The sequence below is a fragment of the Macrobrachium nipponense genome, chromosome 31, assembly GCF_015104395.2.
Source record: "Macrobrachium nipponense isolate FS-2020 chromosome 31, ASM1510439v2, whole genome shotgun sequence".
Lineage (NCBI taxonomy): Eukaryota > Metazoa > Arthropoda > Malacostraca > Decapoda > Palaemonidae > Macrobrachium > Macrobrachium nipponense.
Genome location: NC_061093.1, coordinates 41,116,895 through 41,130,682, shown reverse-complemented (window position 1 = coordinate 41,130,682; position 13,788 = coordinate 41,116,895). Strand labels below are relative to the sequence as shown.

At 38.6% G+C, this 13,788-nt stretch overlaps 1 protein-coding gene and 1 long non-coding RNA gene across 2 annotated transcripts in view; one reads left to right on the top strand and one right to left on the bottom strand.

Annotated features, from left to right (window-relative positions):
* LOC135206911 (G-protein coupled receptor Mth2-like) overlaps window positions 1–13,788 on the top strand; it is a 76,870-nt gene that overhangs the window by 46,412 nt on the left and 16,670 nt on the right. Inside the window, exon 7 of the mRNA XM_064238400.1 lies at window positions 11,378–11,556. Within this exon, the coding sequence (XP_064094470.1) occupies window positions 11,378–11,556 (179 nt within the window). The remainder of the gene's footprint in view (window positions 1–11,377; window positions 11,557–13,788) is intronic.
* LOC135206912 (uncharacterized) overlaps window positions 5,899–13,788 on the bottom strand; it is a 377,133-nt gene continuing 369,243 nt past the window's right edge. Inside the window, exon 3 of the long non-coding RNA XR_010312843.1 lies at window positions 5,899–7,411. This is a non-coding gene — a long non-coding RNA (uncharacterized LOC135206912). The remainder of the gene's footprint in view (window positions 7,412–13,788) is intronic.

Here is a 13,788-nt window from a genome sequence, read left to right as displayed (position 1 = left end):
TCACACACTCTTGATATTCCACATGCGTGATGCAACAATCACCTGTTCGTCCTTTCAACAATTATGCAATCGATACTGCGTCCCTTCTTACTGCTAACAGCTCCGGTTATTCTCCTTCTCTCCCTCTGATAAGTTCGAACCCCCAATGTCGTCGACACCGTCGCTATCTCATGCATACTAATTTCTTTCTCGTCTGGATTGCGACGACCTCTTCGGGAGGCGAGGGGAAGGGGAAGGGGGGGGGGAGGTCTTCGGAATGACTCTCGCTATCGCTCCCACCGGAGTGTCTTTATCACCTCTATGGGGCCCTCTCGCTTCCCTTAATCTTGCCTAACTCTTCGCTTAACCCTACCCCGACCCCCCCTTTAAAAGAATAACCCTGTACGTACTTCCAATAATACTCAAAGCCCCCGTTTTCCTCCTGGATGGGACGTGCGTGTCTATCCGCGTCCCGCGGGACCTCTGTCATCCCCTCTTGTCATCGCCTGATCGATACCATTATTTTCATTTCCTTGACTTCATCGAATCGTTAACGGTCAGGAATGAAGAAACGACTTCAAGAAAATATGTTGTTGATGACTCCACGCAGCAGTTACATTTTAAGACAATAATTGGTAGTCTTTCGTGGTGAAGGAGATTTAGTTTCACGAACGTTGCAGGACACTTAGTTGCGACAACGTTCCACGGTTGAATCACCCCTCAAGACCACACCTGTCCCCTATCAAAGGTTAATGGTTTGGTTAGGAGGGGTAAATGGGCAAAACAATGAGATTCTGAGGAAGGGGAAGAGAGAGAGAGAGAGAGAGAGAGAGAGAGAGAGAGAGAGAGAGAGAGAAGAGTTACCTGGAAGTGGAATATATGACTTATGTATTCTTGCCGCGTTGAAAGAAAACTCGCTACAGTAACGGTATTTCAAGTAGGTCGAAAGAGACCATGCCACAAAGACTTATATGAAAAAGGGACACAAAGCAGCATTATATATATTATATATATAATGCAGCATTATATATATTATATATATATATATATATATATATATATATATATATGTGTGTGTGTGTGTGTGTGTGTGTGTGTGTGTGTGTGTGTGTGTGTGTGTGTGTGTGTGTGTGTGTGTCTCCACTGAAGGCCTCTTCATTTATTTATTTATCCATCGGACCAGGACTTCCAGTGGTACGCTTATCCAAAATGTGTTAGGAAAACGAATACTGAAGCAGACCCTGCAACCAACGAAGTAAATGCATGTTTGCAGTGAACAAGACCGATAGTGAATATTACGACAAGCCAATCATTACTGTATCGTACTAAGCAACCTCAAGAGCACTGAGTAGACACCGAGAGTGCTTATGCCTTAAATATCTTCTTATCGGTATGAGCAGCACCACACCATTACAGGTTACTATTACACGGGTTTGCCAACATACTCGCGCCATGTTTGAGAAACTAATGGGTTAATGGACCTTTATTTAGAGATGACTGTATATTTGCATGTTTAAAATAATTTCGATAAAAAAACATTACAAAGCATCAAAGACCCAAAATAAAAACTCGAAAACAAACAACCTGAATATGAACAACTCCATACAATAATGTCGAGTCGTTACACGAGGAAATATTAAGGAAAACTATAAAGAAAATAGGTCATTATTCAACTTACTTTTAAGTGCAAAAGTCGTTTTGGTAAAAACAGAGGACCGACATAAAAGTTTATGTAAGAGTTTACGTAAGGAAAAATCCTCCCCAGGGAAGTTTCGCAAATCATTACCAACCTCATACACCGCGTCGCAAAGTCCGGGGAACTACCGAATATGAAGAGGAGCTCTCAATGACATCAGCTTAAGAGGAATAAGACTACTTTTAATGACCACCATTTCTCATTATAACGATGCAACAACGGCAATCGGCCTTGGCTGCCCGGCTTTCTCATGTTTACTCGAGGTCACCAGTTACTTCGTTTTGTTGTGTTTGTTTGTTTGTATTGTGTTTTTACGTTGCATGGAACCACTGGTTATTCAGCAACGGGACCAACGGCTTGACGTGATTTCCGAACCACGTCGAGAGTGAACTTCTATCACCAGAAATACACATCACTATCCTCAATGGAATGCCCGAGAATCGAACTCACGGCCACCGAGATAGCACGCCAACACCATACCGACCACGTCACTGAGGAGCTTCGTTTCCATTCAGTTAAAATTAAATCGTGTTTGCTCGTGTGTGTGTATTGCATTAATGATTGTTCCTTTATATTAGTGTAGGAAGCCGACATTCACTCAAGCTTACTTTGTTAGAAATGGCTACTTCAGCAGCGTTACGCTTGTAGAGATTCTTCTCTTTTTCGAATAGCGAAAACTAAGAAATACTTTTTTTTTTCGAATAGCGGCTTTTTCTTAAGTGGTACGGACAAAGCCGATATTCGAAAAATAGAGGAGAAATCACTACAAGCGTATCGCTGCTGAAGTAGCCATTACTTTTAATAAAGTATGTTCCTTTATATGTTACTTTTCTGTATACTGATATTAAAACGTGCGCGCACGAGCGAATACGTACAAGCAAATTCATTTTATAGAGGGTGTCAGGTATACAGAAAATTACCAAAAACATTTCATGGAAATGGCTTGAAATAACCTTAATAATAATAAAAGTGGAGCGACCCGAAAAAATGAGATCTGACATCCAGACAGCTGGAAGAAAACAGAGACAGACAGACAGACAGACAGACAGACAGGCACTAAGCAGCTGACATAAGAGAATAAGAGACTAACTCCCAACGTGTAGCAATATCGAGGCGTAATGCGTCAGAGAAGAGGGTATATATATCTTCGACCTGCCCCTCCTTCATTCCTTGCTCCCTCCCTCCCTCTTTTCTCCATTATTTGCATGGTCAATACGCCGCGGAGAAATCAGCCTTCCCCTTATTTGTGGGGTAAACATGCAAATAAGGGGTTACCAAAGGGAGGGCTCATCTCACAGGACTCATTTCTTCTTTTTTTTTCTTTTCTTTGCCTTCGATGTTTCATTCATTTGCTCTGGAATCATCTAAGCAACTCGGAACGGCCTCATTAGCGATGAAAAAGTCTACAGGGTTGACTCGACGGCTTCGAAATTCATACGGCTCCTCGTCTGCCGATGGTTTGTTGATATTTAAACCATTTCTTCGTCCTTATAATTATTCTTCTCGGGATGGCAAATATCGAAGCAGCAGGAGTGGAAGTAGTAGCAGACGAAACGGGAAACTAGAAGAAATAAACCAAACACTCAAACATCATGTTTAAATTGTCCCAAAGTTTGTGGAGGCAATTTTTGAAATCTAAAACCTGACAACCAATAGGTGGTAATTAAAAAAATAAATAAATAAAAAATAAAAAAATAAAAGTTATCCGAAAAACAAGATCTCTGAAAAAAAAGGCCAGATCCTTCTCCTGAGTATTTACCGTGATACTTATATCCACTTAACGAATACAAAAAGAAATGAGAAAAAAAAAAGTTGACCTGAATCGGCTTTCCTTCTATTAAAAAGCTCGAGGTAGTGCGTGAAGATTCAGTTATTAACATGGGGACGATAAAAACCTTAACGCTTCAGTGATAAACAAAGGAACTATTAAAAAAAATGAAATAAAATAACATTAAAAAACTATCATATGATGCATAGCGACTTCAGATAGGCTCTCACGTTTGCAGATGTTAATCTGAGTTGAAGCTTGGAGACCGGAAGCGTACCCACTAGACCAACCGTTCCCTACGCATACACAGTAGGGGAGGGCAACTCACCCTAAAATACTGCTGAAAGCATGGAAGGTGGCGCCTCCTAAAAGCAACGTCTCCAATGGGGGAAAAAGGAATATATCTCTTGAAACATACACAAATAATTATATATATTTATATATATATATATATATAGATATATATATATATATATATATCTATATATATATATATATATATAATATATATATATATATTTCTCCTGGGTGAAAATGGTTCGCGCCTGTCGGCCGCCAAATCTATTATCGCTTAATAAATTCCCCCTCGGTTAAACATATATGAAAATATATTAATTCCGAGGTAGAGTGAATTAGATATTAAAGGACATTTGTAGCTCGATATATGTATATGAATCACGTTAATGTGATACACACACATACATAAATTTTCACCCACGACGAAAGAATAAAACATCACAGAGGTCAAAGCACCCACTCCCATGATCCCCTACCATAGCAACAAGAAGGACTCGAGACGACGGGGGAGACTGCAGAACTGCGCAGATTTGCGGAGGGTTAAGGTAGGACGGGAGGAGGAGGAGGAGGAGGAGGAAGGTCGGAGAATCTTCAGGAAGAAAGAGGTGAGGGAGGAGGAAGGGCGATGATATTAAGAAAGAAGGCCACTCGGGAGAGACGGAGAGCAGAGAGGGAAGGCAGGCAACACGTGAGGAGGTGGGTGAGTGGAATGGGGGGAGGGGAGGGGAATGGAGGGAGGAGTGACTGAAGGGGCATCGTAGGAGTCGAGTTGAGACAAGGTCAAGGAAAAAGGGAGGGAGGGGGAAGGGGTAGGGGGCTTGATGAGGAACAGGAGGAGGCTGATAGGAATAGAGCTCAGAGACACAAACCTGACGGTCTTGGGTGAGGGAAGAACTATAAGGTGCTGCTGGAGGTATACAGATGGAGGGGGGGGCAGGGGAGAAGAAGAGGGGGGGAGGGGGTTGGAGAAGAGACAGCAGCAAACAGCGGTTTCAACACGTACGCCACTTTCGGTCCAGATCATCAATGAACTGGAATGTGTTCGCTGAATCACCGGCATACCACCATAGCTGGAAGATGCTCTCAGGTGTGAGTGTGGTGGATGGGATCCAGAGTAGAGGAGGTATCATGATATATAATTTTCACGCATTCATCCGAAGATTGGTAAAATATGTAGAGTGTGTGTTTATATAAAAAAAAAACAAGTGTGCTTATAAAAAAAAGTATTTATAAAATAAAACAATCAAACAAACAAACAAATCCATAATTTTTCCAGGTTCTGGATTTTATAAATTTTATATTTTTTTTATTTTACTCACTTGTCATTATTCTGTAACTGACCTCTCCATGATTAAGCAAAATAATCACGCACACACACATACACACACACACACACACACACACACACACATATATATATATATATATATATATATATATATATATATATATATATATATATATATCGTCCACAGATTAAATACGTGATGTGCATTCACTTACCAAAACCCATTCATTCCCCATATTGCTCAGAACCCGGTGAACATGCAACTCTGGGTGTATTTTCATGTTTCGTGCTCTTAATTTTTCCTCGCCGAAATTACTTTGCTGGCCTCATAATTACAAGCCATTAACATTAACGATGATTTACTGCGCGTTACCTCCCAAAAGGCCTCACTTGGAGCATCGTTCAAGTTCTGGTCCGTTTTCCAGGTGCTTCGTCGTCATTAAGAAATTGCATATCAGATCACCTGTATTTCTTTTCACTCTGCGTAACCTTGATGTACCAAACGCACACATGCAAAGAGAATAAAGCACTCCCACTAAAACAGAAAACAATTAAGCATGCTAAGCCTTGGTAGTCTCAGTTATGTAACTGGGGAAAAAAGCAGAGAGAGAGAGAGAGAGAGAGAGAGAGAGAGAGAGAGAGAGAGAGAAACCTCCAGATGAACACTGTCGGGTGTGGCTGTTGAGGAGGAACCAAGGCCAAGAAAGTCACCATCCCTCTTCGAAGCTTCACAACTGCCTATTCCTAATGCTGCAATATCCAGTCCTGAACACTAAACTACACAGCGCGTGTACCCATACAAACAAATTTTCTTTCTCGGCATAGAAGGAGAAAAAGAATCTATTGGAGACACTGGTAGTAAAAGTACTCTCTCAGATAAATTGAAGAATTCTTTTTACAAAAGAACTGTATTATTTATTCTCGACGTTTCTGGAGTCCCTCTTTTTCACTACCTCTTCTAGCCACTATTATTTGCCATGACTCTGAGAGCTCTTGCACTGGTACAAAGATTTTCAAGAACACGAAATTAAGAAGAAATTGGAATTCGCTAACTTTAATATCTAGGTAAATATGCAAACCAATTTACTGTAAAGCATACTGTAGCCAAGTGCATAATCATTGTATGAAAATATTCACTAAAGGTAGGCAGTTTTAATCAAGACTCAAATATCGGCTAAAAACAGTAGCATAAACACCACACCACTCAAACTCAACCCCGCCCTCTCTCCAAGTTCCTTAGTTGCCAACATTTACATGGATGAAATGATGAAGGAAGTTAATGAAAGCGCAGAAGGCGATACCTTTTATTACAGATGTATAATGCAATATATGGCCAAAAGGGGTTCATCAGGTAAGATTAGTGAATAGATGGATTACTGTTTTGAGACAGTCCGTGTGGAAGGACAGCAAGGTGCTAGGTTGGTGAAAAATGTATAATTCGGAATTACTGGAGTAGGTAAACTAAGAGAGTGATGGATACATGGAGCAAAAGTAGTATTGGAACGGAAGGGTTTTAATACCCAAGCAAGTGTGTGTGTGTGTTTTAAAACCAGAGATGTATCTCGCAGTAGGGTTGTCTCCCCTGATGTAGCATCTGTGGGAGTATACACATGAAACGATTCATCCTTGACCGAGTGTAAAAAGGAATGAATATGAAGTGACCATTGTGTCAGATTTTCTCTGGGGTCACAACGTTCGGGAAAATAGCTTATTGTTTACATAAATTTAAAACCAATTGTTTCAATACAAACAAGGTCAACAATATACACAAATACACTTACATGAACATTGATTACTATATCGATTAGAGCAAAAACCAAGTGAAAGCGTAGTACATTTGTCAAGAGAAATTATAAAAGGAAACCATTCAGAATAACCTCCGATCCACACGGTAAATTACTTTATGTAAACAGCAGCAAAACTAGCTGTTTTTCTATCTTTTTTCATATTACTACTTTCATTCACATATAATTCCCTAATATTAAAAAAAACTGGAAATTGGAATTATCAGCATTTTCTACTGATTCTTTATTTCACTTCATCAACAATGAAATTTCAGAAATCAAATAGATTACGAAACTGCAATGCAGAATCAGTAGTATACAAGACGAACACGCCATTAGCACTTTTTCACAATAGTTTCCTTCTCTTCTTGAAGAATAGCAGAGAATTCTAAAACAGAAACAACGCCACAGTTTATTTCTTTCCGGGGAGGATGGGGGTGGGGGGAACAAAGACTGAAGCCACATCTGGCAGATGCTCATAGTTGATTGCAATGTTGCCAAGACGATGCTGAACAGAAACATTAATGAACTAGATCGGATCTGCCTTCCCTCCCTTATTTGAATGGTCTTCCTTTTAAAGGATACTGGGACTTGTTTTACTGAAAATGTAAAGCAAAAAAAATATTAAGAAATGAGCAACTATAGGTGTACATAACACAAAAAATTTATTAATAATTATACACGAACACTCATAAAATTCACTATTTTCAGCCTATTTGTATAGATTTAAACTGGTGCATACATAAGGGGTAGAAACGCAAGGGATTAACATCAATACGTGTACAGTATACATCTTGCATTCCAAGGAACTGAAAAAAGCATAAACATTTTCATTTAAAAATAGCAACCCACTAATCGCTTAACCATTCCCACATAGGCACTAAAGATATTTGATATCTTTAGTATGTTGTCTTTGATTGTTTTTAACCGGTTACCAGCTGGCGCTTGGAAAATATTAAGACCTCAGGTTTGTTAGCTATAAAAAATAAATATTGATAAAAAATTTGTCATTTTAGTTTCATGATATCCAAGAAGGGCTGTGATATGTTCAGATATCTGTCAAGCTCAAAACGCCGAAACTTCACAATTTACATTTAGGTACGTTTGTTTGTTTGTATGGTGTTTTTACGTTGCATGGAACCAGTGGTTATTCAGCAACGGGACCAACGGCTTTACGAGACTTCCAAACCACGTCGAGAGTGAACTTCTATCACCAGAAACAAACATCTCTAACCCCGCAGTGGAATGCCCTAGAATCGAACTCGCGGCCACCGAGGTGGCAGGCAAAGACCATACGAGCCACGCCACTGAGGCTCTCTTACATTTAGATATGAGGAGGACTAACTTCCTGTCAAGCCTCAAGAAAATATCAGATGGGAATTTATGGTGAAAATTTTTCCAATACACAAGGTTTAGTCCCTCCAGGTCACGTGGCCGACGAGATTCCCAAATACTACTTTAAACTTACATAGACGGATTGCCATCGGGGTGTGTGTGTAGAAGTCGGAAAGTTAAGAACGGGCTGTGCTTACATACAATGCTTATACACATATGTACAGAATATGCGTGCGTTAGTGTGTACATGCGCCTGTAAAACCACTCTCTACTTAAGACATTAGTTTCCCATTAAAATGCCAAGATAATTGCATGCACGTTGGGCATCACAGCTGGGCATCACAGTTGAAGTCAACCTATTTGTATTACACTGCCATCGTGACTTGTTGCCGAGTCGTCTCGTTTCAAGGATCATCTTCATGTAGCAAGTCAATTGTCCTTCACGTCTTCTTAATAATGGGGGGAGAGAGAGAGACGAGAGAGAGAAGAGAAGAGAGACGAGAGAGAGAGAGAGAGAGATGGGGGTAGGGGGGGTGGGTAGGGGGGGGTGGGGGGGATTTCCAAGACAGACGCACTGTTATGCAAGCAAATGAAAAAATCACGCACACATACACAGACGAGGAGAGGGGGAACAATTATTAAGGTTTACGTAGTAAATGTTAACGTCGTTAAATCGAATAATAATACCTCACTGTATATGACTAAAAGGTCCATAGTTAAACGATACATAAATATACACTGTAATAAAAATGGAGCAGTTTTTCTCGCGTTTGCACGTAAATCTGAGACATCCAAAGATAGATAAATACAATCCAAATAGAAGAAAATATATTTTTATAGGAAAACATGAACGCGAATACAACACGCACGCATACAGACAGTGAGTATTAACGTAAATGCACAAGCACGCAAAATCAAAACTGGCTGTCGTCACATCTCTCACTGTGCTGGTAAATCTCCGCCTACGTAAAAATATTTCTGCCACAAAATTGAGCGTTATAATTCAGCGTACTACCATGGTCCATGGCAAGAGTACGCATGCAATTCGTTCCCTGTAATTGCATCCATAATTCTCTAGGAGTTAGGCGGGGGCAGAAATTGGGAGCCGCGTTGCCAGGCGTTGGGGAGTGAGAGGTTGGGCGAAGGTGGGAAAGCTAACATTAGCAGAAAACCGGGTGGGAGGAGGGGGGGGGATATTCGTAGTAAAATAGTCGGAAAATGCGAAGTCGTTTACCTCACAAAAAATAAGTGCGGAATTTAAAAAAAAAAAAAAAAAAAAAAAAAAAAACAAGTAGTTATTTTCCTCAACGAAATTTAACTGAGGAATAAAAAAAAGTCGAAAAATGCTAAGTCGTTTACCTCACGAAATTTAAGTAAGGAATGAAAAAAAAAAAAATCGAAAAATGCGAAGTCGTTTACCTCACGAAATTTAAGTAAGGAATTAAAAAAAAAAAAAAAAAAAAAAAAAAAAAAAAAAGTTGAAAATGCGAAGTCGCTTACCTCACGAAATTTAAGTAAAAAAAAAAAAAAAAAAAAAAAAAAAAAGTCGAAAAATGCGAAGTCGTTTACCTCACGAAAACTACGTGATAAAAAAAAAAAAAGGTACCATAACTTTTAGTGCAGATAACATTCTGCATCAAAGACAACTCCATATTTGCTCAAAGTTGAAGCCCCAGAAGAATTTGTGTTAAAGACAAAGACATTCTGCATCGCTAAAATAAATCCAAGCTCGAAATTATAATTCTGGCACTACATGTCTGAAAAAACCTTCAGAAGTGAAAGTTTCGGATTTATATATACTCCAACACCTGGGAAAACGATCGCTTATAAAAAATTAGGATTTTCGCTCAAAAATCCCACAGAGAAAAATTTCAGCACAGAAAACGCCTGAAAAGAAATGGAGTGCCCGGCGGCCTTATTGTTCCTACCACTTCCAAAGTCGGCTGGTTAACGTCAAGTGTATCTACTGTAAATAACGAAGTAGCACTGGAAAGTGAACAAGTCGGTATATGCGTTCGTATAAACATACGTGTAGGCAAGCGGTTTCAAATTGACTTCACTGCTTAATATCCGTCACATGAAGCAACCATATTACACCAGAAAAATTACTGGCAACAAACGCTGCTAAACACTGGATTCAAAATAATATATGCTACGCCATAGGCTGCAAACAGCAACTGTCAACATCGGGGCCAAAAGTTACAAATAGTTTATTATATTATTAAATATTTGGCAGTTTTGCCCAAAAAGGACGGAATGGCGACAGTTCTAAAAACAATGATCATCAACATACAATATCAAAAGTAAATTGTAATATGTCTTTTATCGTTCAACTTTTTACAACACGAATTCATTATTTATACATTTTAAAATTATACAAAACTATAGTAAAAAAAAAAAAAAAAAAAAAAAAAAAAAAAAAAAAAGGTCAGCCTATCTGACAGCCAGTAAAGTTGAAAGAAAAAAACAAAAACAAAAAAAGCTTTAAAAAACATTCTACAGATAACTGCAACACACTTTAGGAATTCTATCCGTGCACTAATGCGTCACAACGAGACCCAAAGGCAAACTGAGTGAATTAGTATAATTTAGTTCGTAAAATAAACTGATATCCCCAACACAGGTAACCGTAAAAAAAAATTACTATTATAAATGTCTTGCAAGTGCCAGTCAGGGAAGATCATGCTGGAATTTCTAAAATGTAGCCTAAAAGGATTTAATCTTATCTGCCACCCAACAGCTTATTATTATTATTTTCTATTGAAGGAGATTGCTGCTTCAGCTGCATTTATTTTTTATAAGTTTTTTCTATTTTTATATTACGGCTTTTTCAATATTATTTAGGTTGGCAATGCACCTGAAGCAACAATCTCCTTCAATAAACCATGCTTGAAAGAAGGTCTTCTACCTAAATACGACATATTATTATTATTATTATTATTATTATTATTATTATTATTATTATTATTATTATTATTATTATTACTGCTACGCTGTATTTGTTGTTTTGCCGTACTATCTGTCACAAGACTTCACAAGATTATTCTATTCTTACTGCACCTTTTGACACAACCAGTACTGGATAAATTAGCAGAACCGCTACGTAATTAACACCAGCAGTGTGTGACGATCAAACAAAAGACTTAAGCAGTGACTAAATGCCTATAAATTCCATGTCTGCATAGCAATCCTAAGCGACGTTTTCCCTAAAATCCGCAAAAATTTTCCAGGAAGAAGAACGACACCTCTTACGGCAGGACGTGCAGATGGTTTGCCTGCTACTCAGCCTACGCTTGGGGCGTGGCCATCTTCATCACCTCCATCACCTTGGCCAGGGATTTCGTGGAAGGCTTTCAGCATTCCATGATCCCCAAGCCCAATTTTGGAATGGCGAGATGCTGGTTCTCAGGTAAGGAAAGTTAAAAAAAATGCTGGTTCTCAGGTAATTAAAGTTAAGAAGAAAAAAAAAAGATGCTGATAATGGTTCTCAGGTAATAAACGTTAAGACAAAAAGATGCTGGTTCTCAGGTAAGGAAAGTTAACAGGTAAGTAAAGTTAAGAAAAAAAGATGCAGGTTCTTAAGGAGACTTACGATAAAAAGATGCTGTTTCTCAGGTAAGGAAAGTTAAGATAAAAAGATGCTGGTTCTCAAGTAAGGAACGTCAAGATAAAAATATAATGGTTCTCAGGTAATTATAGTTAAGAAAAAAAGATGTTAGTTTTCAGGTAAGGAAAGTTAAGATAAAAAGATGCTGGTTCTCAGGTAAGTAGAATTAAGATAAAAAGATGCTGGTTCTAAGGTAAGAAGAGTTAAGAAAAAGAGATTCTGGTTCTCAGGTAAGGAATGTTAAGTAAAAAAGATGCTGGTTCTCAGGTAAGAAAAGTTAAGAAAAAAAAAGTTTTCACTACCAATCAATGAAACAGTTCCAATAACAAGGTCTACCCAATCATTTCTAAAAGCCATTCTAATATGCGGCCAGGGATCAACTGCTAAACTATAGTTCTGCTGACCTTGTTTAATTGTTAGTCCTATTTTTAGCTGCAATTATCAAGTTCTTCTTTCTTTGTCCTCTTTAATCTTCTAGTATCTCTTTACTACTTGAGTGTATTACGTTTGAATCATTACGTTTATTTGTACATTTTCATTTTCATTTCTTACATCGTACACATTATAGTATTTTATATGCCGGAATAGTTTTTGTTAATGGTGGTGGTTCAGTATTTTCTACGTTTGTGTTTATATTGATGTGAATTTTGTATCGTGCTTTTTTATATGTATTCTAGTATTTTATTTTTAGGTATGAATGATGGATGCATTTTCTTGATAGTTCTCAGCGTCACGATTTTCTTGATAGTTCTCACGTCACGATTTTCTTGATATTCCTCGCCCTTACCCTGAGGTAAGTGTGCAATCAAGGTCCATTTAGACAATGTGTGCAGTAAAAGCCAAAACCGAGTTCCGTCAGTTTTATCTACCATTGTCTATATTTACGTAGAGCCAGGTGAGAGAACCTTACACTGTAGTATCAAAACGAAAATGTTCTCATTTGACTACTTTTTGACTTTGCAAATGGAACCTTTCCCTGTGATCATCACCATGAAATTCTCTCTCTCTCTCTCTCTCTCTCTCTCTCTCTCTCTCTCTCTCTCTCTCTCGCTTGTATGGTGTTTTTACGTTGCATGGAACCAGCGGTTATTCAGCAACGGGACCAACGGCTTTACGTGACTTCCGAACCACGTGAGAGTGAACTTCTATCACCAGAAATACACATCTCTCACTCCTCAACGGAATGGCCGAAATCGAACTCGCGACCACCGAGGTGGGATGCCAACACCATACCAACCACGCCACTGGGGCTCTCTCTCTCTCTCTCTCTCTCTCTCTCTCTCTCCAGCAACGAATCTCCTCCGAAGAACGGAAATGCACATAAAATGCAAGCAAAGTCTCAAGTCAAATAATTACCACAGACCAGTTCTTGCTTCAAGCGATTCTCCCAGAAATTAGCACATCCTTTTGGCCAAACCATCGAATAACTCGGGCGGATAATGGCGGACGAGACACTCGGACTAGTCATGAACACAAAAAAGGAAAGCCCGGGGGAATTCAATCTTAATTAATTCAAGTAGCAGAGCATACGCAGCTCGTTCATGCACAAGATATTTGCTTGTTGGTGTTACGTGTTAAAAAATGGCCTCACGATAACGATGAAGGACATAGCTTAAAATTTACGAATATAAAAAATCAGACCGCTTCTGTAGGCCAAAAATCGTGACGCTGAGAACTATCAAGAAAATGCATCCATCATTCATACCTAAAAATAAAATACTAGAATACATATAAAAAAGCACGATACAAAATTCACGTCAATATAAACACAAACGTAGAAAATACTGAACAACCACCATTAACAAAAACTATTCCGGCATATAAAATACTATAATGCATACGAAGTATGAAATGAAAATGAAAATGTACAAACAAACGCAATGATTCAAACGTAATACACTCAAGTAGTAAAGACATACTAGAAGATTAAAGAGGACAAAGAAAGAAGAACTGGATAATTGCAGCTAAAAATAGGACTAACAATTAAACAAGGTCAGCAGAACTTGTAGAGTTGCAAGTGGAAGAGCAGCTTAA